The 27,500-nt window shown below is 39.3% G+C and overlaps 1 protein-coding gene across 2 annotated transcripts in view; it reads right to left on the bottom strand.

Annotated features, from left to right (window-relative positions):
* The window catches only part of TPK1 (thiamin pyrophosphokinase 1), a 309,138-nt gene that overhangs the window by 123,883 nt on the left and 157,755 nt on the right, over positions 1 to 27,500 (bottom strand). For both annotated transcript variants that reach the window (XM_082278078.1, XM_082278079.1), the window contains one exon: positions 966 to 1,061. In XM_082278078.1, the coding sequence (XP_082134204.1) occupies positions 966 to 1,061 (96 nt within the window). The remainder of the gene's footprint in view (positions 1 to 965; positions 1,062 to 27,500) is intronic.

The raw sequence follows: 27,500 nt of genomic DNA, 5'->3' as shown, positions 1-27,500 counted from the left end.
GAAGGAGAGAAGGGTACTGGCATTTCTACCCCTTGCTGCTTTGTTGGAGTACAGTGATCTCAGGAAAGCAGGCAACTTTCTTATCTTGCTACAATGAAAATGGGAAAAGAGGAGGTTTACACATCTTTTTCCATGTTGTGCTGTTGTTTTAATTTTCTTACACGCCTCTTGTCCTCACTGTGGGTAAGGGATGCAGCAGCTGGTCCCTCTCTTCACCCATACACGTAGAGAAGAAGAGAGAGGTCAGCTCTTAGGAAAGACTGCTCCATCGGGAGGAGAGGGCAGCAATCCCAGGAGCGCCATCTGCTGCCGACTCATTACATTTGAAATTCCCAAGGAGTTTTAACTGTGCATCTCAGAGACAAACAAGTGGGCCTCCGAAACGAAACTGTGGAAGGGGAGAGGGAATGTTGCCTCCCTTGTCTTTCCAATGAAATGAGATGGACAACTCCATATGGCTTCTTTTAAGTTTAGTGCACTGGTTGCTCTACAAAATCTCCCTTTGCTTCCAGGGTAACATTTTGCAGAAGGAGGTATTGCTTACCATTTGAAATGTTGGTAGGATAAGATTTCCCCTCTCCATTTCACCTTTGGAAGGGGAGAGAAAGGGGATGAACATCAAGGCTTAGTGTGCCAAGACTTGAAAATATATTTGGGTGCTGAAGTGGGATTCTTGCTTTGAACACCAGCCACAACAGCTCTTCTGCACTTTGGGTAGTTCATTAACAGAAATCAATACAAGCTGCCTTCTAAGAAAGCCAACACTTGTTCATCGACACACTTTGTAATTCCTTTTAGCAGAAGCATCAATGCTTACAAGGTGTGCACTAAATTATGGCAAAACTGCAGAATGTCAAGGCTACTGAAAATAGTTTCATTTCAGTGCAAACTTAAAAGATAAATCTAAATATAGTGAGAAAAAGAGTAACTTCTAAGAAACAGAGAAAAAAAAGTTTTGTCTTTACCTGGAGGCCCTTCTTCTCTATCTTCTTCTGGAGTATTTGAAGGCACTTTGTGAAATCTGTGAGGTCCTGATCCATGGACTCAATTAACTCACATCCCTAGTGAAGAAGCAACAAAACAGAGAGAGAGAAGAAAGAAAAAAAAGCCAGTAAATTTTTAATTTTGAGAACTAATGATGTCTTTGGTGAAATTAACTGCAGACAACCACTCAGAGTCTCTGCATGGAGATGCAGGATTAAGTAAAAGACCCTTACAGAGCACAAAGACTGTAGGTCCCAGCTGAACTAGTTACTATGAACCAGCAGTTTGATAGGTCCAGGAGTATATATTCAAAGCCCATTGAGTACATTTGTGAGTTTGGATAAGCATGTTTTACAATGCTCTGCTGGATGGACAAGTTCTGCTGCAGTGAGCCCCGGGTGATCAGTAACTTTCAGGAAAATGACTGTCCTCTCTGGTGCTGCACTTACTATGTCTCTGCTACATACATTCAAACCTGTATAAATGTGAGCATCCAAAAGTGTTCAAGCATCCCAGAAACAGTGCAGTTGTACTGCAGTTAATTTAAAGTGATCCAACAACAACTTCCTTTCAGTTGGGTATTATGGCTTAGAACATGTTAGAGAAGAGGAGGAGTTCAGATTTCTTAACTGAGAGATAAAGCAATTCCTAAACCTCCAATAAAAAGCTGAGTAAGGAAAAGTGAAGTGTATCTACCGCATAAAGTCACTATTCAAAGAGGTTGAAAGAATAAAAGATACCCAATACAGCATTGTGAATTAAAATAAGAATCATACACATTAGATTTAGAAGTTCCCTCTCCTACCACTTCAAGGTCCCCTTAAAAGCCTCCTAGCTTTGTCTTACTTGACAGATTTTATGTTTCTGCTATACACAATAACAACAGATAAGAGAAAAGCATTCAGAATACAGAATCTTTGTATGTGTGCCTCTGTATATAAAGTACATTACTCTGCTACATGAGAAAAAAACCCAAACAAGAAAGCCAACATAAAAATGTTAAAGTTGCCTTTACCTTGGTGGTAAAAAAAAAGGTGCAGTAGACAAAACTTCCCAGATTAGTGAAGGCATGAAGTATACTGAATTGCATGCAACAAAGTAACAAGCCTCCAATAGGAAGACATACACTACCACTGAAATGCTTCCCCACACAGCCAGAATGCATATAAAACCAAATAAAGTCATCAGGCAGTAGGGAATTTGGATGAAGCAGAAGAGAAAAGAGGGAAGATAATAACATGTTTTTCTATTATACTTCTCACCTCAAAAACTTCTGAAAGAAAACTGGTCAAAAGTAGCAGCCTTTCTGAGACCTGAAATATTTTTTCAAGTAGTAATAATAGGCTTTCCAAGATGAAGGATCATGTAGCTGCAACAGCACATGTAATCAGAGATCTCTGCTGCAGAAGTGATGCTGCTTCCCCCGCAAAGAGGCGAGGGAAAAGGTAGTTGGGTTCTGCACTCAGTGCTAAGCACGAAACTCTTTGAAGAGCTGCCATATAGCCACTCTTCTCTAGGAAAGGCTGAAATGTAAAATTGGCAGGAGGAGAAGTGACACAGGCCATCTGGAGCCTGTAATGACCATGTGAATTTGGCAACACCAGTCAGAGACACCCAGTGAGCCCAGGAAAGGTACAGGGTTGTTCAGTCCCACTCAGAAAAGCTTACAGTCAGATCTGAAAACTACTGAAGGGAACTTGTTTATCAAAGCCACTCTAAATGCAAAGGTGTCTCATTCACTAAGGCTGGGGTGCTGATCTCAGACAGTGTTGATATCAGCACTGATAGTGGGAAGAGAGACCAAGCTGTGAGAAACTGTGAACAGACAGGACCTCCTCAGTCTTCTCAGACAGCCTCTGAGCAGCTTGAGAACATGACAGATGAAGACTAAATCAGTGGTTGGGACAGCTACTGCTGAGTATGGGAGAAGACACAACCTCAGTTGCTGGCTCTTAAATTAGCAGTAGAGAAGTCAAGCCTTTTATCTTTTGCCAGGGCCATTCCTTGGCTTCACAGCATTGGCAGAAGTAAGTGGTTTATAGGTACCAATTTATAAATGAAAATTTAACCCCCACTTTCCCTCAGTACTTTGAAAGACTCCTTCCTGCAGTCATTAACAAGACTGATCTTCTTGAACAGGCAGGTTTGTCAGCAGAAGGTAGGCTGCAATTCTACTTTCCACACAGGGAAGATCAAGGTGTCAGGGTTTTTATTTTTATTTTTTAATGATGATCTATGTTAAGATAACATTATAATTTATTATTTTATGCTACTATTAGAAACATTTATTTGAGTTTAATTCTTGCCTAGCTTCTCAGGATATTCTTTGACAAAAAATTATTCTAGAGGAAGTGCAAGGTACTACCAAGGCAAGATAACATTAGCATGGTGATTGGAGAGCACTGAAGGTCATTTAGCATAGCTCCAGAAGAAAGCTGTGATGCACCACACACAGACAACGTATGTTCAGCCCTGCTACTGTCTTCTGTGCATATTCACAATAAAAGGCCTCAAACACATATCACTGGAATGCAAAGTAAATATGTGAATGGGATGTCAAACGCACAGTTCATTAAAGGCAGCTTACTGTACCTGTGAGTACAGAAAGAGGGTACTGGGGCTCATAAGTGCCTGGAACTGTTTAATCACTGCCTGTACCTTTAATGCTTTACACAAGTACTGCTGTAGATCATCATACCAAAAAATGCTGATAGAGTACTACCATTAAAGCCACCACTTTCTTCAAATTAAACTGTGATTTCTCATTCTCTTTCCACATCAAACAGATAACCAGCTGTAGAATTGGCAGAGATTTTAGTACTGCTCCTTTTGCCACAATGTCAAAGAGACTGGCATGGTCAGACTGAACTGGGGGAGGGGACAAGCAGCAAAACCGGAATCTTCCTGCATCCTCTTTACGGCCTTGCTGAAATTAATGTCTGTGCAATTCATGTTCACTGATGGTATAAGAGCCTCAGATAAATCTGTTGCTCCTGACATATCAAGTGCAATATTTTATGCCACAGAATTGGATGACAATTGTAATGCAGTTCTTTTCAACCTTCACCACATTATTCTGGAATGACAAAAATCTTCAAGACAGAGCTATCCAATGCAGTCAGAGTTTAATGAAAGGACAGTATAACAATGGCAAGATAGGCAGTAACACTTGTAGTTTATAGATACCTGCTCAACTTAATAACATTAACCTTTGGTAAGAAAGTTAAAAAGCCAAACAAATTTAACATTAGGAAAGGTTCGAAAAATCAATACCACACAGCAGGAAAGAAAACAATAGATTGCATCTGATGACGATATAGCTTTGCTGAATGATAGGATGAGGCACAGAGTATGAGGCTTTTGCTGTTCTGTCTTATTATAGCAGCTATGGGAGCCACATTGTTAAAGAAGGAGTGTGTCAGACACACGTAATCAGATTATTGAACCCTATATTTCAGACAGACACTGAATTTAGACAGGCACTGAAATGTCAATCTGAGCATCTCAGCATTTCTTCCATTTTTAGAAATGTTACACATCACAGCATGTTCTGTGTTTGCAGAAAGCAGTGTGTAGTTGCCTATTCTCCCATGTTCTTCTTAATCTTTTATTAAGACAATGTAATATTTTTTCTTTCTGTAATCTTTCTGAGCATGAGAGCATAATTAGAACAGAATACATAAAATATCCTCATGTGTACTCTGTTTCCCAGGTTTTCCTATGGCAAACCATTTGAGACTATCTTTTGAAGCCTGTGTCTGGCTGTGCTCAGTGGGTGCACTGGTGACATTCAGTTCAGTCCTTTAACAATTCCTGAGCAGAGAAGCTCAATTTTGAGCTATCAATCTCAAACAGATGTGCTTATGTATAGTGTTAATGGCATGCATTCCCAAGCAAAAAGAGGAGAAAGGAGACAGCCTGTAGAGCCTCTCAAAATCACAGCATAGACTAATAAATTTTAAGAAACCTATATAAATTAAATGTTATCTCTAAACACTCTCCTTCCCATAGACTTCACCTGCACAAACAGTAATGTACCCACTTTATCCTAATATTTCACTAACCAACAGAGTAAGAGCTATAGATTCTCAGAACTATTTCATTTGGGAAGGACTTTTCAAAGTCAGCTGGTCCAATTCTCTTGCTAAGAGTACGTTAGTTTTGCTCAGGTTTGTCAAGGCCCTTTCCAGTCCAGGTTTAGCTGAAAAAGGAGTCACATCTCTCAGAATGGAGATGCCACTTCCCTGGGCAACCTCTTCCAGTGCTTGACCACTCTCGTGAAATTTTCTTTCCCAGTGTCAAACTGGGATCTCTTGTATTGCAAATCGTGGTTGTTGCTTCTTTTCCTATCTCAAGGAACAATCTCTTTCTGTTTTCTCTCTGCCTTCCCATTAGGAAGTTTAAGACAGCAATTTGATCTGCTGCTCACCTTTTCTTCTGGAGGTTTGAACAAGACAGTTTACATCTGCCTTTTCTCACATGTCATGTGTTCTAGACTTCCCTAAAATGTATTTCCCTCACTTGTACTATACTGGCATGCAGTATTTCCACCTCAGAGAGCCTGAAGACGTCATTTAAGATCAAGGAGGCAGAGGGTTCTCAGTTCTCTCTTCCTTTTAATGTAAATTTCTGGCCACAGGGAATTTCGTTTGGCCCCTCTGATATCCTCTTTCTCTTTTGCCCTCTCAGAGAATAACTCTAACCTTCACATTCCTCATACACTAGCTGCAGCCAAAGTTTTGACCTCCCCAACATTTTCATATGCAAATGTGAAGCAGACAAGCATTTACATTCTGAATTGGACTCAAGGCAATTGATACTGAAAAACAGCTCTAGGAAAAAGCATACATGGATTGAAGCAAAGTAATGCTCTGTGTACAGAAAGATGAACAGAAACGGACTGCAGGTCTTGGACCAGGCCTAGCAAAGAAGATAATACATGTGGATGCATAACCCTACAAGTTTAACAGACAGACATTATGTTCTACTGCCTTGTCTGTAATAGGAAGGTGGTTTTGTGAGGCCAGAGCATTCAATCAGTATCAGAAAGAAAAAACAAAAAACAGTTGGGGAAAATTTGTTTGCAGAGATGGCAGAAACACAGAAAATGGTCATTTTTACTGTTGACCCAGTATTCCACAGCTGATCCAAAACACCCTGTACCAGAATCAAAACCAAGTCTAGCATGGGAAAAAGATGAGGCAGGCTAGAATGTCACAGGAGGCTTCTGAAAATGTTTAAATATACAGGATTGTAGAGAGACAGACAGAACAAGAACCTCCAACTTGAGCTACTTACAGCCATAAGAGCTGCACAGATTTCCTACAGGTGGTAAGTTGCTGGCGATTGATTTAGTATGATGGCATGGCTGGCTTATCTCTATGAATTACAACCAGCAGGATTTTAGTGAATTGAAGCCTTTTGCATTTGGGGAGTAGGGTGCAAGTAAGGAAGACAAAGCAGTTAAGTTCACTGACTTCTTTTGGGAACTGTTGAATAAAATACTGTTGAATAAAAGTGTTGAACAGCTTCTCTTTAACTCAGTTTAATTGTATGAATTGTCTTTTCACTTTTGAAGTGGAGAACAAACCAAGCATGTGCAATTGGTGAAAATTATTTTTGATATTTAAATAGCCAAAATACTTAATTAAGTAAAATTAATTTTCTTTTAATTTTTGGACTCAAATTTGGGTGACTGGCATCAGTACAAAACTAATACTGTATGGATTGCTTGGCCCTCAGTTCTAGGGTTAATAATGTTTTCACTCATCCAATTGCACATTAAGTGATGGTGCCATTCAGATTGACTAAAATAATTTATTAATCATGCTGAAACATATGCTCTGAAAGCCAAGTAACTGAAATTTACATTTGGGTGAAAGCTCCATTACTGAAAAGCAAACCAAGAATGTTCAAGCTTGACCATCACTTTTCATCTTATATAACAACACTTGATTTATTAAGCAAGTACTATCTGGAAACAAAACCAGTAAATATATGTAAACATATGCACAGTTCCACAACCCAGAAGCTACATGAACTTGTCAAATTTGACAAGCATTTAAAACAAACAAACAAACAAAAAAGCGCTCTGGAGTTGAAACTGACTGCAACAGCTGCAACCTCTCCTCCCTTTCCCTATTTCTATTTTGATATGATCTTTTCACAGTAAATAAAATGTTTCCTGTTTTTGTTTTTAATGAGGCAGCATGTGGCTTCTGGTGGAGGATTTTTTTTTAAATCATACATTTTATGTTGAGGTAATAGCAATGAAAGAGTTCGTCTGCATTAATTAGGTTGCCCTCTTTCAAAAGAAAAGTCTATTGTACATGAAATAGCAATTACTTAAAATTAACAAAATATGAATCTGTTGAGTTGGTATCGGACCAATACCAAAGAGAGCCAGCACACCTTCTTGGCCAGCTATTAGATACTAGAAAGCAAAATCCAAATGTTTTTAAATCTAAAAAATCAAATGCAAGCAATCTGCTCCCCTGCTACAAATTTAAAAAAAACAAAAAAACAAAAAACCAACAAACCCTACAAAGCAAACAAAAACCAAACAGCAAATGAATGTTCCATTTGCTGGAAAAACTCCTAGTATTTATCTGTACTGGAGCAAATTCTTCTTCTGATGTATTAACTTTGGTAAACGAAAGCAAACAAATACTCACAGGTGAGAAAGTGCTGTAATACACACATCACTGCAACGCCTTTATCAGAAGGCCACTAACATATTTTTAAACTTTTAAATAACCAAGCAGAAAAGTAAGAGTGTTGCGTGAGAAAGGTCTGTCAGGAGTTACAGTCTCATATTAAACCCATATCTCTCCATACCCATTTCTGGCATTTAAACAGTAGACCTACTTTTGTACATCCCTGTGCAACCCAAATGTTATTTTTTCAATCTGATGATTAAAACAGCATAGTACAGCAGTGACAGCCACCTGCTATTTTTGGATCTTCTCTGAAATTTCCCTTATGTGCCCTTCCTTGTCTGAAAAACAAAGGTTCAGAGAGAGGAGTTTTAATTGATGGTCAGGCTCTCTCTGTAATCAGCGCTGTGAAAAGCTTTTGCCTACCAAGATGTTCAGGCCCTTTGGATCCGAATCTAGTGATGGGTCTGATTACGGTGCCTTGTTTTTCTTGGAAAATAACTTGAAAACAGGAATTGCCACTCTGTGTGCATTTATCTACAAAAATATGAGGTAGCTCGTGGAAGGGAAATCAGAGTGGCGGAATTTCACCAGGGTCTAACAGGAGGGAAGCATGTGCCACTGACTGTAGACAGCAAGAGCCACTACCTAGTTGTGTCGACCCCAGTCTTTTTTACTGACTTACATGCACTTTGAACCCAGACAAAGAACTGTATCATTTTCAAAAATGAAGTAATTACACTTAAACACATACTAAAATCATCTTTGGCACTCACATCGGTGCAAATAAGAGTCAAGCACTCTTCTGAAATAAAGCAAGAAAGATAAAAGCTGCCTTAACCACAAATCCTATCTGTGCCTCACAAAGCTGAAGAAATAGAGCATGCAGTAGTCCTTGCAATTCAACCATTTGAGCTGGAAGGGAATGAGAGAGGCCATCTACATTTCAAATATCCCACACCAATTAATTGTGTGTAACCAAACAGGTTTTTATTTTGGCTTTTGTGATTTTCTTGTTGTTGTGGTGGTGTTTTTTTTTTTTTTTTTTTTTTTTTTTTAATTAAAAAGGCTTCAGGTTAACAACTCTTGCTTTTTATCACATAGGATGACAGACACTCCGAAGAACTAAAGTTAACAAGCAGACACTGTATTTGAATCGACTTCAGTTTCCAGACTAATTGCCAATTCTCAAGAACATCTCAAGGTAAGAAAAACAAGGACAACACAGAAAGGCTTGTACTGGTTTTTTTTCGAAGATCTGGGCTGACAAATTTTAGGCATCCTAAACACTATTTTAACATGTTCCTTTGCCAGCAGCCAAGGAACCCAAGAGCACTGTGACTGTGAAAAATGCACAGAAAATAGCCAGAGATGTTAACTTGGATGGCATAAAATTCCCTGCAAGGCATTTCTAATCATTAATCTTATTTAAATATATATGACTAGTACACCTAGTCCTCTCTTGCATTTGGACAGATTTTATGCAACAGAATTTTTCTTCCTTAGCTAGTATTTCCCAGTATGTCCTTAGTTTCAGAGATATGTAACTGCTCTGAAAAGAATTTGGATTGTGAGAGTAGAGCTGCATTTTAAATATTGATTACTGGACAGATTTTATTGAGACCAGCTCCAAACGTGTGCTAAGGTTATTTTTACACAACTCTGTCTACAAGCACAAGATGTGTACAAAGGGATTTGAAGATTTTGATTACCTGAAGACAGCAAATTGAAAGGAGAAATATCCTCTTATTGTGGATAAAACTCCAAAAACTGTGTTATCAATACAATTCAGTCGGTCTTTTTTGCTTTTTGGTATGGGGATGTTAATGAAAATAGCAAAATTAGTCTCAAGACTGATTCTTCAGGTAAGACACTGATTACTTCCCACTGCTTGTTAGTTTTCTTATGAACTGCTGCCTGCCTTTAATTTGTGTCTTAAGTTCTAACTTGGCAGGTATGTGACTAGATAATACTCTTTTTTTACCTTCTTATTGTTCTGTCTGACAGTTTCTAAAACCTCTCAGCCTCAGTGTAAGAGCTGTATGTCACGAGGAATAGAAGAAACTTTCTGTGGGGAGAGTTTATTCACTGTCTATAATGCCCCATTGTTTCAGGATCATTTAATATGGATCAAAAGGAGAATGCCAGACTATACAAACCCTCAGCACAATGCAGGTTAGCTTCTGTGTTCCACATTTTAAATGATATGCCTGTGCTCTTTTCCTCCAGTTTTTCTTTCCAGTCATATTTCTCCTTCCCAATGAAGGGAATGGATAATTTAAACTTACAGAGATCTCTCTTGCTTTCTCCAGGCAGATCATCTAGGACAGGCAGATCATGTAACACTTCGAATATGTGCTGGTGCCTGAGAGAGGCAGGAGCTTTACATTGCTGAAAACTGGGTATCTCCCCACACTGCTACACCCGGTCTACATCCTGCTTACCTATTTACAGGATACCAGAAACAGTAAGGCAGAATGAAGCAAGTATTTGTTGTTATCCATACATACTCCATGTTAACTACAGGCAGAAAATGAACACATAAAACAGATGTAGTTTTTGGGAACTAATTGGAGGAAAGTTCCTAGCCATACCTCAACAGCTTCACATCAGAAATAATAATGTTGCAAAGAGTGCCAAACTCAAAGGCACATTGCCATTCATTTAGCTATATCTTCTGTACTGAAGAGAATTTTATGGCTCCAAGAATTAGAAAGGCTGCATAGGTTTTGAAAATTCCCAGTCTTAATGTAGACTAGTGAAAACAGGTTTCACAACTCAAAATAAAATTAAATTGTTCAGTATTTTAACAAATGATGTTGCAAGGCTAGCTAACAGCAATGAAAATAAAAAACAATAATAATTATAATAACAACAGCAGCAGCAACAATCACCGCTCAGCTTTACAATCCTTTTCCATCAAAGATCACCAAATTATCTGGGAGCAATGAACAGAAATAATTGACATGCTGACATTTTGACAGACATAGGGAAAAGCTTGGGAAATTAAAGCACTGCCCAGCAGAGCAGTTGTGACTTCATCACTAGCAAGTGTTCCACTGAATATGAACACATTTCCAAGTGAAATTCAGGCTATTTGCTATATTTCCACACAACTGAGGTCGATTCTTGAGTAATAATAGGTCACACATCATATTCACGCAGTAGCTGCATTTTTTATTTGTGGAGGATTTCAAATCTCAATTGAAAAGTGAAATTGCTGAACAAACGTTCAATCCTTAGATCTGAGAGCACTTGATTACTTGTTCAGTTGGACACCAGTTTTATCTTCAAGGCCTGCTTTTCAATAAGCACAGGTTGCAGGTTTAAAAACAGAGACTACCTTGAAACTGGGCTGTATATGCTTTTCCCCCATCTCTCTTTTCCACATGAAATATAAACGACTGCTCAGGGGACTATTCAACTAGAAATCAGAAAATCCAAGCTTACTGTACTGAAAATACTTCCATAACACTTGACATGCTTCAAGCTTTTAACAGGTAACAAATACGACATCAAATAAAATAAATAACATACATCCAACTAACTGCAATTACTCTGCAAGTAATACAGAGCTTTGCAGCACAAGATCTTGCATGGGTATACCCTAGGTCTCTCCTAGTGGGATATTCCTTTGCTTTATATAGCAACAGTGATTTGTTAAGTGTCACTTCTGGCTCTTCTTACAGATAGCTGTGATCCCTGGCAAAAGCAAGCTAACACAGCATAATCGGTACAAGCATTACAAAGGCACTATATAGTCAACTTCTTGTTCCAACAGGTGTCTGTTCAGAACCCACTCCACTAACCATCCCGTGAGCACTGATCACAGTCCACTGGACAGGCTATTCATTAAAGGGATAATTCAGAGAACAACAGAATGTTCATCTCCAGAAAACAGGGGTCCCACTGATGTTTATTAATGCTTTAGGATATTCCTGAAGTGAATTACACTGAACTGAAACTGTATGAAAAATCAGATCCCATGATCTTCCCCTACATGACTGAGAACAGGATTTGGCCTCCTGCATCTTCTGTCGACAAAGGGCAATCGAACTGTCAGGGCATATTCATAACACAAAATGCAAGCCACAGCCATCTGTGCAAATTTTGTTGAATTAGTTTGCAGGAACTGAATGTAGCAAAAAAGCTGAGTGTCATATTGTGCTAGAACAGAAATGCAAGTGCCAAAAGGAGCTGGGTGCATACACAGGGGCAGACTGGCCTAACAGACTACCTGGAATATACAAGGATGCAAGACATTTCCTTGACTACTGCCTAGACAAAGCATAAGGCTCCAGAACACCCAGCTGTGCTTTGACCTTCTCATCAGCTACACAGGCTAACACGATTGTTGAGTGAACCTGACCAACACTCACTAATACCAGTACTCAAGACAGTAAGGCACAGTATAAAATTTCCCTAACACACTACTCTAACACATAATCACATCTCTAGGGATCTGGGAGCTTCTCCTACTCTGCTTTCCTTTGTTCTACCCATACTCTATTTTAAACTACTGCTGTTAGAAAGAAAAGCAAAAAAATATCAAGACCTGCTTGTGCATTTCCATCAGAAATCTAAAAAAAGCTTTTTAGTGGTGTGGTTCAAAATATCCATTACTTACTTATTTTCCTTCTGTGAGATAAAAATTAGGAGAAAGCAAAGCAGGCACAAAACTTAAAAGAATATAAAGAAGTTTATTAACAGACCTAAAAGAAAGAAAAAAAATTAGACCAAACCTTCAGAACACTTCTCCTCCCCCCACCTTTCTCCCTTCTCCCACTGACAATGTAGAAAGACAACTATTGAGATTTTCAGTCAGTTTACCACCTCTATAATAATCTTTTTCAGTTCACTTAGGGAGAGGAGTCTCTCTTGCTCATGCTATGGAGACATCTCCACAAGAAACAATTCTCTCATGGCTTCAATGTCGCAGCAAGACAGCTGCCCGGGCTGGTTCTCTGCTCGTATGTAAAAGTCTCTTCCCTTAACTTACAGCTTTCCCCACAACTGTTTATGAGGGTCCAATCTTGAGCTAATGGGGTACCATTTTAAGGATGAGCTGTTCAGAAGCAAAGGTTCTCTTCACCCATCTCTGGAAGCATCTTCATCTCTAGGAACAGAGGTCTTCTCCTTCCCTGGGGGCAAGAGTCCTCATCACTTTAATTTTTCCCTGTTCAAGCTTCTCATCAAATCATAGCTACTTCAACATTTGCTTATTTCAGCACAGGTACTTTTGCTCACAATTGCAGGTTGAACGCTCCACCCCCCCATGCTTTTATGATACTACAATGGGTACTCTGATGCATCATAGTCCATCACCATAGCTTTACAACAGAATTTCAGCTTCTAGGCTTGAAGCATCTCCTCTTTCTCCTCTCTCAGGGTTTCAGCTCTTCCTTCTTCACTGACTTTGGTGTCTTTATGGTGTTTTCTTCACTTGCCTTCACCCTTCCCTTTCCTCTGACCTGGGAGAGGATTGATGTCTGCAGGCTTCAGCTGTTCTGGAGGAAACTTGCAACACTAAAAGGGTTAATCTCACCCGGGCCCTGCAGCTGGAATTCGCTTATCGCTGTTGGTCACATGCTCTTTGCCAGGCAGCGGCCTCAGATGAATCTTCAGCAGCACTGGAGGCGGGGGGAGCCGGGGCACGCTGCCTGCACGGAGCAGGGCTGCGGGGCTGGCCCGCACTGAGGGGCTGTGGGTGGAACAGGACCGCACGGCTCCAGGATGTGTCTCCCAGCCAGCCTGGGCTGAGCAGGGCCCGGCCCGGCTGGGCTGCACCGCAGGCCCCCCAGTTACCTGTCCAAAAGCTGGAAGCAAGAGAGAGCTTTCCCGGGGTTTGTTCATTCTTAAATGTGGATCACAGAGGCGTGTCAAGCTTCCTAAGTGACTTTAAAAACTTGTCAATATCCAAACTAGTCAGTTGATTGGTTCTGTCGGGTCATAGAGGAAGCTGTAAGCATCTCTTTGCAAGAGAATCACTTCCGTGGCTGATAGAAAACTAAACTATGCTAAACCATGACAAGCTTACAGCTTCAAAAAGCTGTGAGAAGATGCATCAGAAGCTTAGCAAGGCTATATGCGCACATTTTGAAGGGGCAATTTTAAATTTTTGTTTTAGCTCAATCAATTCTTCCAAACATATTATTTTCACTAAACTGTGGCTGAATGATAAGTTTGAAGCAGATCCACATGGAGATAGCAAGACATGAAGATACAGAGTCCCCCAAATTCTGAAGTTTTCAGAGTATTTGTCCCTTTACTAGCTGGTGTTTGTAGAAAATGGTTATGTCTTTACCATAGCCAGTGCTGGGACTGGAAACTGTCGTGGACCTAACCAAGATTTAGTGGGCAACAGAGCTCAGCCTAGGCTGTACCTGAAAGCCTCAGTCGTCTCTGATGGGTCTAAACAGGTCTAAATACTGCCACTGCTCCTGGAAGGCCAATTAGCTGGTTCAGAACTAGGAAGGTTCACCTAGTTCACTGCAAGGCAGGTTATGTCTGCACTGAGCAGGCACAGAACAGCCCTATGAGCAAATCAATGCCACACCTTATTCTACCATTTGAAAAGCTCTCTGTGTTTAAGGCACAGCAGCCTTAAACAGTGATAAATATTAGAGACAGCCCCTTATCCCATTCCGTTACATATTTGTCAGACGCTTCTGAAGGTGTGAGGACAGTTGCAAGGAAAACTCTTCCTAACATTCTCCAGGGATGGATTTGCTGTGAGAAGGCAATATATATACCCTAATCAGATGATAAAATATGGAGATTAAACTAACCTTTAAGTTATCCTGTCCACGCTTCTAAAGAGAAAGTTTTTCTCCATTCTTTCTCAAGTGTTGTGTTCAGTTTAACTAAAAGATTTTTCAAAGCCTCAGAAGTTTTACTTCTTTACAGAAAAAAAAAAGTACCCCACCACAACTGATCTCTCTAGGTATTTTTCCTGATATTTACTAAAAAGTCTTTTATTCAGCCATATCCCTCTTTGCACACAGCCATTACATAAGTGTATCTCCTCAGTCCATGTGATGCCCAGTTACACTCTATCTCTTTCCTAATCTTCCTTCAAACTCATGTTTTAAAATCCCTAGCATCCACACAAAACACAAAGGTAAAGCAAATACACAAGCAATACCTTCTATACAGAAAGCAGCCTTTCTCTACTGACAAAAGGCATTAGAGCTGCTTTCCTTTCTGCAGGAACTCATTGTGCTTTTCCTTATATAATGGAATGGCAATCCTGTGCCTGAATTGGACCACAAAAATTATTTGTTAAGAGGCTTTGTTTTCAAGCTGCAGATCATATTCTAAAATGTCAACAGATTGCAGTACATTCAGACACTTAATAGTTTTTCCTTTTACATGGAAAAACTCACCCAACACCTTTCATTCTATATCTAATTAGTAGACATCCACACACAGTTTATGTAGACAATGCCCTACGACACCTTGCAGTCTGCAGCTTTATAATCCCCATCCAAAACATTCACAAGGAAATTGTCTTGAGATCAAGGCACTGACAACAGCATTGATCAAGTAAGGGTTCAGCCACTCATGCTGCCATGAGAATGTGGTGTGACCTGGGCAAGTAGTCAGTGACATTTGGGCACTAAATGGTTCCTAGCTTCTGTGGGTGTCAGGCTTGATTTTGGCCTCTTTTCACCTCAGTTCACCAAGGTCTGGTCTCTCTCCATCTCAGTCTTGCAAATTTTGGTCTATCTCAGTCCTGCAAGTGTGCAATAAATCAATACTTCTGGCATGAAAATAAATGAATAAGCACTCAGAGGCAACCTATGGCACATACATGTAGAGTGGCCACTTCCTAATCGGACAAACAACTACTTAAGGCAAACATCTCCCTCTTCTCCACTATTTTTTAAGACAGAGCCATGCATCTGTGCTTTCCCTACACTAAAATTCTTTAAATATTTAGTCTCTTTACTCTGACTTTTACAAAAAGAAGTTAGACTAAAAAGGTAGCAGTCGTCATCTGTTCTGCCTCCTCATTTTAGCTATCATAGAAGCTTTTCCTTCCTTTGGAAATTAACAAACTAAGCACTCTAGAATTACATGCTGCATCAAGTAAAAATAAAAATACCACAACAGAGGAAGTATGCAACATAGTTATTTCTTCATTTGAATGAATCACATTGGAGATACACAGTGGAATTATCTGGCAGCAGATTTAAAGCAAAAGCTGAGCTTTTTTGATTAACCTATATTATTACTAACTAAAAGAAGACAGTTATTTAATACCTTCTTGATGTAAACTTCACAAACTATTGTTACATTTCCAGACATTGTATGTGGTCAGTATTTCTACTCCCTAGGTACTTTAACTCTTTTCAACTTTTGTGCATGTAATACAAATGAAATTCAAATCAGCAGCTTTCAGTCAGACCTATTTTTTTGAATGTGGCAGTCTAATACTAAAATTGGTATTTGAATGCAGTCTAGTGGAACATAAAATACATTGTTTTTAATGGATTCACTGGAAAAAACTAAAACCACTGTGATCACTTCATTCAAATTATGATTAAGCAAGTGAAGATTTGGTTAGATTGTTAGAATGGAAGTAGAAGAGATCAACCACAGATTTAGGTAAGACTATAGCATTAAGAAAAAACTGTGTTCAGTGTGTTTTGCAAAAGACCACAACACCTCTCTTCTGATGGTAGAGCATTTTCCTTTATTCTCAACAAGCTCATCCAACATTTAGCTAATATTAAACCTCAGGCAGTGTTATAGTACCAGACGTTTTAATTAATGACTTATTTGTTCCTAATAATTTGGCTGAGGGTGAACAGAGCTCATTTTTAAAGGAGCCAGGATTATAACGTGTAAGAAGAAATAGTAGGTCACTGTAAATAACATCTGCACACTTACTGTAAATCATTTTGGTGACAGAAGGTACTGCCATGCAGTCTGATTAACATCACCAATGAAGCACAGCCAATTTTGATATGTTTGTATGACAGATTGCTGTTATTAGCCAACATTAGAATGTTTGATGTAGTTGCATAGGGCTCTCAGCCCCCAAACTCCTCATTTTGTATTCTCAAAAAAGCATCTTTGTAAAAAAATTAAATTGACACAAGAAACAGAGATGAGGATTTTATTTCACTTGCATCATGTAAAGTTCAACTTCAAGCCACATCTTTTGTAACTCATCTTGAAAATCAAATTCTTGTGCCATATTCTGAACGACTGCCTTCATCACCGGGGTCTGCAGTCAGAACTCAACCAACACCTATGCTTTGCATGATGCAACATTGAACTGAGCCCTTCTCCTGCTGAGCTGGAATAACTAAGAGCAAGATCTTCCTTTGCTTCAGGAATATATTCCATTTTCTCCAGCCAGAGAATGCCTCTCCCTTCCCTGCTACAGAAGCAGAGCCGCTGGGCACAACGCAGGGGAGTGTGTATCTGTGTCCTTCAACACAAAACCACTTTGAAGAGTTCGCCCATTTTTTTTTTTCTTTCTCTTGGACCCAGTTTTAAAGGCACAGAAAGGCACAGGATTCATGTCTGGGCGTAGAGCAGGCGATAAGGGATGCACATCATAAAGTCACCCCAAGACACTAACAAAGTAGCTTTTCTTTATGTACAGATCATTGAAAGGAGGGTGCAGTAATTCTGGTCCCGTTCTGTCACTGGTTGTAAGCCAACAGTGGTGTAGGGTGCAGGTTCTAGTCTGGGAGACAGGAGGCATCCATGAAAGACTTTCCATGAAAGGCATTCCTTGAAAGACTGGCTTAGACTTGAGGGCCAAAGAGCTATATTTCAAGGAATTCAGCTGCTTCTTTCTGAAGACATGGAAGATTAGAAACAGTGTTTTTAGAAAAAGAATTTGGGAGTCAATAAGCAGACAATAGTTACATGCACTGGAAGGCATTGCTGTGCAGACTTTCCTAGGGCTGGCAAAGCAGGGGACATAACCAAGGAAGTCAAGTAGTACAGGCAGTACGAGTCCTTAATACTACAGCTGGATTTGCTACCAAGATTTGCATCATTCCATATTCATCTTCCACTACATTTTTCATGGTATCTCACCTGCTTTGAATAAATAATGAACTATTGCCTCAGATACTTATTTTTACATACTTCTCACTAAACGTCCTGCAAGCGCTCCCAATCACTGTACAGCCCATCTCTGAGAAGGCTGATATACTGCCTGCTTCTCTTACACAAATTCATTTTCTTTAAAAGCTGTGAACCTAATACCTATTTCATACTGAGCCCCCTATTGCCCTGGAAATTTCCAGTGACTCAGACAGAAGTAAATGATCTGAGTGAATATTCTTGCCGCACCACCCAGCTTTTGCTTTTCCCTCTTCTGTTCCAAATATTCAATTATTTGATTCCCTGTGTTTTAACTCACTACTTTCCTAGATTTCTAGCTCAGAAGAGGAAAAAAGGCAGTATAAAACACAAATTGTTAGGAAAGTAGCAACCTATGTAATACTTCCCAATGATGGTCTTTCCCTACTCACTAACAGCCCATTTTTATTCTTCCTAATTTAGCTTTTCTGCCTAAGCCTTCTGGCCAAGGGCTGCAGCAGACAGGATCCACCCCGTGTCAGTACCTCAGCCCTCCAGCCAGACTGTGGCAAAGGCCAGCCCCTTTGTTAACAACTACATTCCAAAGCAAAACAAACCATCATTGAAAGCCATACTCTGTCCTGGCTTCCAGCTGAAAGGTGTCCTTCCAGCCATGTTTCTGAGTTTCCCATGTTGGTGCCTCTTGGCCTGACAAGCGACTGGAATAACCTGCGTTTCCACCGCCGGCTTGCTCTGTCCCCGACAGCAGGAGAGTCATCCATCCTCACAATTAGCTCTGAAACATGACAATGCTTTTTAACACTTGGAAGATGCCTCCAATCTCTGCCTTGGCTTAAGAAGAGATGACTGGATGGAGCAGACTGAGCCAGATGCTGATTAGTCTGGTATTGAAGCTGCATATCCCAGTACAAGGAGGGGGAAAGGGAAGAACACAAATAGACACATACACTCTATCGAAGCCCTTAGGATCTCCTTTACTCAGTTTTCCAGTGACTGTGAAAGAACATCAATGTGTGAATTGAACCTTAAGAAGCACTCAATGAGGCACACAAGTGGTAACAATGCAGGGAAGGCAGAGTGCTTGACCAGTCTCTGTAAATCTCTTCACAAGCCATCTTGTAGTCAAGGGAAACCAGAGCCTTCACCTGTATGAGTGAGGAAGAGGGGAGAGGCAGGGAACAAAACCTAAACATATGGGACTCACAGGTACTGTGACACCACAAATGATTACAAAAGCATCATACATTTGACTTCTGAAGTGCAGGATGCACAACAAAATCAATAAAGCAAAAGGGATGAGGGAAACAAAGTATTCAGAAACACATGGACATGGATCAATGAGTTAATAAATTGGCCTTGCAATGTTGGACAAAGGTTATTTGCAAGGCATCTCTGATAAACTGAAATACTAGTGAGAATCTGCATTTCCTTTAACTGTGCCTTATCCCTAAACTAACATCATCCCTTTCTCTGCTACTGATTTTTCTTGGGCCATCCTTTTCCTATACAGAGATGCAAAGTAGCACTGACAAGAATAAATCAAGCACCTGCTTTTAAGTAAGCTATTAGTAACACTCTAGGGAGGCAGGGGCCGAGGAGTATAAACACTGTCTGTTTGACCGTAGTACAACAGTAGCTTTTCTTGCTCAGTAGTTCACTACAGAGATGGCTTTTCTGGGTGAAGAATTAGTCACAGCAGATCTTATTACTTCCCATACTACAGAGTGATAAAGATGACTAGTGGAATAATTACATTATGCTATAATTACATATAGTAACCACTTGTCAAGGGCACGGCAATGCTCTGGAAGTACTTTGAATTCTAAACACTCTGTGTTTCTCAGGCAGCTGTTAAGGGCTTTCCTTTATTAAAAATTCCAAGCCTATGACTTATCAGCATATGAAAAGTGAAACCCAAGTACACAAGCAGTGATCCCTCCACAACAGCTCTGTGGAGAATTGTTCCAGAGACCTTTGCACCATTCTCAGGGTTGGGAGCACCCTGGGTCGTGCTGCAGAGGCATTCAGGTCAATCAGGATAAAGACATCCCAGGGGACTCCTCTTCAGGGTGGGCTCAAAGTTGGAAAGGCAGCAGAGGCTGGGAAGGAGACAGGAGGAAAGACAAGGCATCATAGTATCTTTGAAGGAATTTAGACAGAAGCACTGCAACCTGCAATTCAACCAGAAACCAGATACATCAGACAGATTTGGTTCTGGAACCAGCATGGGAAGGAAACGTTATATTTGACTGGGTAGAAATAAAAAGAAACAAAAGGTAAAAATCAGTATTTCTGTCATAGTTTTTCTTATCCTCCTTACGACCTCTTTAAGCAAGTCCTGTCTTAGTTAAGGAAAACCAATTCCCTCTTTTTGCACTGTGTTTCTACAGTGGAGAAAAGTTAACATCAATTATAAACAGTATTAAAATGTCAGTCACAACTACAGGCTTGTAACCCACTCCATAACCACAAACTGGACATTTGATGTGGAAGCTGCTTGATATAGAAGGATGCAAGAGAGCAGATAAAAATCTGCATCTCTTTACACCATAGATGCATCTCCACTTAATTTTGAGTACAGTCCTCTCAGGATATTTATCCAGACTAATCAGACTAACGTATCTATGGACTGTCCTGTATGATGGATTGTCTGAATTTCTTACCTAACATTTGCATGAAATGCGGCGGCTTGTTTGTCTGGAGGTCAAACAGGAGATTTGATCTGAAATTTTGTTTGCACTTTCTGTAGTTCAGAGACACAACTGTTTGAAGTTCCTCTGAAAAGCACACATTCACTGTAGCAGTTGCTCACCTGGATTGGTACACATAGCTAAGTGAAAAGTAAACTTCAGCTCTGTAAGCATGAAGATTCTTATTTTCCTTGAAAAACATAGTGTTATGCCTTGCAATGTGCATATCAGCAGTTAGGAAAATGCAGGACAAATAATTACAAAGAAAAAATCGTGTACAGTTTAAAATTGTCAGTTTATTGAATATATAGAAAACAATGCCTAAGATCTGAATCTATTAATCAGATATATATTGATGCAAAAATTAGGACATACTGCTTTTTCCATATTATTTTTAGCTTTTGCTGCGTTCTTTAGAAATCACCAAGAGAATCATAACATGGTTTGGGTTGGAAGGGACCTTAATGACGATCTAGCTCCAACTCCTCCATCACAGGCAGGGACACCTCCCATTACAGCAGGTTGCTCAAAGTCTTGTCCAACCTGGCCTTTAACACTTTCAGGGATGAGGCATCCACAACTTCTTTGGACAACCTATTCCAGTGCTTCACCACCTTCACAGAAAAGAATTTCTTCCCAATATCTAATCTAAACCTGCCCTCTTTAAAGCCATTACTCTTGTCCTATCCATATGTGCCCTTGTGAAACTCTCCCTCTGGAGAGGAATTTTTTATTTTGGACTCTCCAGAGGCCTGTCTGATTTGGGGGGAAAAAATCCTGGAACAGTATTAGTGGCAACAATCAACTCAATATGCCAATACTGAAGAAGGAATGTTGATATCAAGATTCAAATTAGGCCCATTCTTAAACCATATTTTTAAACCATATTTTTAAACAAGATTTAGTCTATCAATTGTCAAACTTACCAATAAAGTTGTTAAAATTAACTACAAGCTCTTTCCACAACAGATGCAAATCACATCAGGTCACATTGAACTGGTTATTAAAAACATGCAGAAGAAAAATAACCCAATGATAGTAAAATCCAGTTTTGCTTCTAGACTATTTATTATTGCAGATTAAACAGGTTTGAAAGGGAAGCAAACAAAACAATCACCTGTGCTGTTTACATTTAATGGTTAGAGTTAGAACTTGAAAACCATATGCCTGAACTCTTTCTTCAGAGTCAAGCTGGTTTCATCAAGGTTACAGAAGCATTTGAACTCATCATCCAAAAAGGAAAACAAAAATTATCTTTGAAAAGCTTTTTCTCAGTAGGTACTCATGATGAGCTCAACCCAGAAAACATTTTTGTTGTTATTCTTAAGTGACACATTTACAATCCCAGACAACTTGGTTGAAATAGCTTTTTTGTTCTTTTAGAAAATGGTGAATGACACCTCTCAGGGTTTTTTTTTTGTTTGTTTGTTTTGTTAGTTTGTTTTGTTCCTTTTGTTTGAGTGTTTTTGATGTTTCTTTGGTTGTTTTTTAAATCACGCTGCTTTCAGATGGAAATTGGAATAATAAAAAAATGCACACAACCACTATTTCCCATTTTTAAAAGCAGATGAAGATTTTAGTTAAATTCTAGGACAGGTAGGATTCTCCTGTCTCATCAAATTTAATCCAATGCCATCAGTGGAAGCATGTCATGATATACTTCTCACAAACTTTCTAGCATCCACTTAAAACCACTTCTGCCCCAACTACAATCCATGGATAATAGCACATATAATTTGCACCCTGATTTTATTTGAATCTTAAATTTGGATCTTAAATGAAGATTTTTGTTTAGCTTCTCACTTGTGTTTAGTCCTTTATATATTTATTTTACCTTTATTTCATTAGCCTAAACAATACAAGCTCTTCTAGCCTTTTCTCACAAAACAGGCTGTTGAGCACCCTGCTTATTTTACCAGGGTTTTTTTGAGCCTTTTTCAGGCTCAAGTTCATGTGTTTCGAAGACAGGTTTTCAGAGATGCATGTGGTGTTCCAGGGACGGCATGAAACTTTCTACAGTGGCCCTGAGAGAAATCCTGCTGCTGCCTGTGAAGCCTTCCTTCATCAGGGGATCACCTCTGCTCCTGCTGCTGTCATATTGCAGAATGACACATCTCCAGCGTCATTAAGACTGAATCTTCTGCACATGTGATTGTGAGCCTCAGCTCCGTGATACGTGGATATTGAGTCTCCTGACCCAGCCTTTCTGTCCAAAGTAGGATATAGTAACAGGAGGTCGAGCAGGTTTATTGTCCAGTGTATACCTGGCACTTTCTGATAACAACAGTGATTTTCACTTCCATGTGCTTCTTCCCGTTAGCCAGTGTGCTTTTCCCCAACTTCCCCTCTTGTCCTCTTTCCCAAAGCTTTAGGCAGGTTTTGTTTTGCAGTGGAGTGTTATCTTCAATAATCATGCTGTCCTCACGGGCCAGTTTAACTTCTTCATCTTGCTGCATTTTCTAGGTAACTAAAGTACCCATTGCTACATGTAGAGCTGACAGAAGAGAGCTCTAATTCATCTGTATTTTTGCTCATAATCCCTCCTCCTCTTCAATGCTTTTCACACTTCTTATTAGTTTCCTTTTGGAGTTCACATGGTTATATTTGAAGTCTTTCTTGTCTTTCACCTTTTGCTTCAAAACCAGTTCCAGGTAGAAGTTTTTAAAAGGGATGAAAATTTGCCTTCTCTTAATTTAGTGCAAAAGCTCCTCTACAGATGGCCTTCTGTTTTCAATTTCTCGAGCCATTTTCTTTTTGAAATACAGTTACAAATTTATAAATAAGCCCCCAACACTGAAATACAGTGCATACTGTTCATCTCTACAGTTCACCAGTCAGCTTCTGACCATTCTGTTCAGAAATTACTGTGACCCCCAAATGTACCAGAAATGTTTTACTGTCTACCAGAAGGACACTGAAAATACCACATCATCTCATTTCTTCAGAGACTGCTGAAATATTATCTGCCATCCACCAATCAGCTATACCTGGGTTTTACCATTTAAATTGCATTTTTTCCCTCATGCCCAAAAACATGAGTACAAATCAGCTGACCTTATTTTTAGCTCATCGTAAACATACAAAGTAATTTCACATTAACATTTTTTCTTTTTAATAATGTAGTATTTCTATTTAATCCTTGCCTGCCACTTTGCCATATTTCCAGTAAAGATGTAAAAATCTATCTGTATAGCAATAATAATTGGCTTAGTATTTCTATTTTGCTGCCAAGTTTATTGTAGAATAGTCAACAAAGCATTTCAGTTACTCCTTGTTGACTTCATCCAATTTTCTAACTGGGTTACATATGTTGACCAACTACCACTGCAATCCACATATTATTGTACTTCTCTCTGTTCCATGCTCCAGCCCCTAATTTGTGTCTTTATCCTTTACTAAATAAGCAATTTTATATGCTACAGCGACATAAATATGCTCATCTAACCACCTTTTGCATTTAAAAATTAACTGATTTACTGGTTGAACTCAGTAGCTAGAGATAATGTTGATCACTTCTCATCACGCAGCCCTTCTGTACTTTGTCATCATGTCATAACTCATTTTTATTCATACAGTGAAAGAGAAAATAAACCATTTTATTTTTTTTCAAATCTAAGCATTGAACTGAAGTCAAACAGCTACAATAAAATAATAATGATAAAAAATCTCTGACTTTACAGTAACCCCCTATCAAAAGCTTCTTCAGCTTATTCTGGATTCAAATGCTGAGCTAGTAAGGTGGTCAGTTCTGTCTGTTCCTCTTAACTTTCAGCAGTTCATATTTTAAAAAGCCTTTTTATTTAATTTGTATGATTTTAAACCAAACTGAGAAATTTATTAAGAAAGTGCCACATAATTAATTTCAATTAGGTCTACTTTTCAAGAAAAATATATGAATTTTGTGAAACATAAAACCTGTGGTTTTATTTTGCAAATCAGGTTTGTTGTTTTAAATTTGTGATAGTAATACAAAAGGTAGTTGCTAAATCTTAATTAACTGCTGAAAAGTAGGTAGATGACACTGTATGTTTCTAAACTGGATACTCACACAAGTGTCTGACAAGCAGACTTCAAAAACTGTCCTAACTGTCAACAGAGCAACTGGAAGAGACCTCCTGTCTCATCACACTTGCTGCCTGCAGTCCTAGTTAACTACATCCTAAACACCCTTCCACTGAATCATCAAAGACCACAGCTGGGCTCCCTACACTCAGGCACATAATTTGGGGTTGAAATGTCTGGGATTTTGTAGCCTTGCCGAAGTAATTTTCAAGGATGGGTGCCATTTAGAAAGCATGTCTGTGTACTTCTCCACTCATTATTACACAAATACATTTAATGAATGCATTTTTGAAGGTGCAATTTCAAAGTCTGGCTCTCTCATCATGTTTTAATTCAGATTTTTGGTCCAACTATGGTGCTCTTACTTTATCCATACCTCAGACAAAACTCTCAACAAGAAAGGCTCCGGAGCCATTATTTTAAACTAGTGAATCATTGGAAGTAGTGAGGAAAAAAAAGATAGGAGAGTGGGATGGCATGCAGTGAAAAGAAATAAACAATCTATGAACAGATAACAGGATTGGAAGGCATTGGACCTTACAGTACCTTTTGTGCAACTTCTTTACAAGTGAATTTAACTAAAAGAGGGGCAGTGTAAACACCAGTTATATTATTTAGGGACAGCCCCTCTTTACAGATTTTTCCAGAATTTATTAAACCATATCAGACTTACCCTGACCCTTCGAAACATTTTGAGTTTGCCACTAAAAGTACATCACATAAATGATAAATAGTGCTCCCCAAGGGACCTCAGACTTTTCATACTATTTAATTCCCAAATCTAACCAGTCCACCCCACTTTCCTCCTGCCACAGGGAATTCTGAGCTATCCAAAAGCATCTATAAGCTGTCAACCCAGACATACATTTTTCACACTATATAGAACCAAGTTCAAGAAGAACTTGTCAAAAAATGTCAAATGGAATTATTCTTTCTCATATCACTTTCATTCTCTACCTATGATGAATCTACTCAAACTTCAGGTCTGCAAGGCATTCAGACATAGCACTGACACATCAAAACATTAGACAGGGCTATCCTGTATTCTGTACAGGAGGACACAACCACTGGAGAATCACTTACTTTCACTCTTAGCGCCATGTTATCTATTTCCCTGCACAAAATCCTGAAAGCCTCACTATTTGTCATAAATCTGTCTTAAATAATTTGGCTTAAATTAGATGAGAAGTTCACAAATTTATCAATTACCTCCCTTTATTAACTGTTAGAGACGAACTGAGATCTTACCATGGCTTTTGGCCTTCTCTCTGCATGTGGCTGGCTTGGGGAGGACCCATCCTGAAAACCCTGTCACAATCAGAGAATTGCCATCGACTTGGATGGGAACAGCACTTCACACCAGGACACTGCTGCATGGCATTACACTTTATTTGGAGCCTGGTGCTAAGGACTACAATCAACACTTCATCACAAACTGCAGTCAATTGGAACAAACCAATTATTTTTGATGAAAAAGTGTTTGGAAAGACTTTCCAGTGAAGCAAGAGGGTTGTTTTGCAGTTAAAGCACTGAAACTCTGAAGGTTCACAGCTAGAAGGGTGCTCTTCTATGGAAGGGGAGCAAAGCAGAAAGAAACTGAGTCTGGCCACAAGCAGCTATTTGCATTTCAGGGCATGTGAAAAGCCACAGAAATGGTAAAATCGGAGGGGAAGGCTATCTCTTTTGGCTGGACTGTTTCTAACTGTTCCTGGATCATGGGAATGGCTCTTTGGCAGTCACTGTGTGCAGCCCAGGGTTGCAAACCACAGCCAGGGCAGTCCAATGAGGGTGGCACAAGGACTGAAGCATATAGAAACTCAATAAGTAAAGGAAAGGCATGTGCTTGAATCCCTAACTGCCTGGGGAGAGGAGGAGTTGGCTTGTCCAAGCACTCAACAAATTACAAAAAATATTTGAAAACTTCTCCCCACCCCTATCCAAGATCAAGCCAAATGTATTTTTAAGCTGGAATATGTGTGACTTGATTTCACTGTTGGTGAGAAAAATGTCCCCTGCAACACCCTGCCCCTCAGACCACACCACACTTGCTCAAGGTCGGGTGGGATCAGAGCTCTTTTGGAATCGCAATGGAGCTTTTAACAAAGTAAAACACTTAAAGGAGTGTCAGACCTCCTCAACCCTCTCTCTTGTTTTTATCTTATGAGTGGGAGAATATAATGAAAGTTCAGCTGTGGTATTCAGTTTCTTCCTCCCATATGGCCCACTTCTAGTCTGGGATAAACTCAGGATATCAAGAATATAACCTTATTGATGAAAAGATTTTTTCAATCATTCTAGAGACCTTCCCCACATTCAGCTGTGAAAGCAGCTGTTGGTGCCAGATCAGAAATGCGCTTCTGCAGGTATGTTAGGTACTCATTAGTACATTTATTTGCTCCAAAAACCTGCAAAAAATACAGAACATGCTCCGATGCTTGAGTGTGCTCCACTAATGTACCTGTTAATATTTCCACTAGGAAATGTATCTTAAAGTCCCAAAGACTGTTAACTGGTTTACTGAGTTCTGGTAATGTTAACTAGCAGTTTATGGTGAATTGCCAATTCCTTACTTGAAGGGTAATTATCAATTAACTACAGAGTAAATGCTTACTGAATTAGTTGTTTCAATTGGGTTAATGATTGTTTGGACACATTATACATTACAACAAGACCTGCTGCAGAATTCAGACAAAATAGTCTTAACACCTGTAAATTTACTGCAAATACATTCAAATTTCCATTGAAATTCATCACATTTTTAGCTCCTTGTATGATTTTTTTATTCTTCAACAGATGAATCTCCCATCAAAGCTTAGTAAAGGATGGAATAAACATATTCTTATTTTAAATGCAAGCAGAAAGATTTAAAAACAAACAAAAAACCCCCACCAAAACAAACCACCCTGCACTCCTTCTTAATAAACTGAAAATCTTACTTTTAGATTAAAAAAATACAGTGTCCATGTCTGTGTGCTTATTTTATCCCAGTCACTTCTTCACAACTGCAAAAAAGTGACAGCAGATTTAATTTGCTGAT

Source organism: Coloeus monedula (genome assembly GCF_965178545.1).
Source record: "Coloeus monedula genome assembly, chromosome: 1".
In the NCBI taxonomy this organism is placed as follows: domain Eukaryota; kingdom Metazoa; phylum Chordata; class Aves; order Passeriformes; family Corvidae; genus Coloeus; species Coloeus monedula.
Note: the sequence above shows the minus strand (reverse complement) of the source record. Positions and strands in the feature narration are given on the sequence as shown.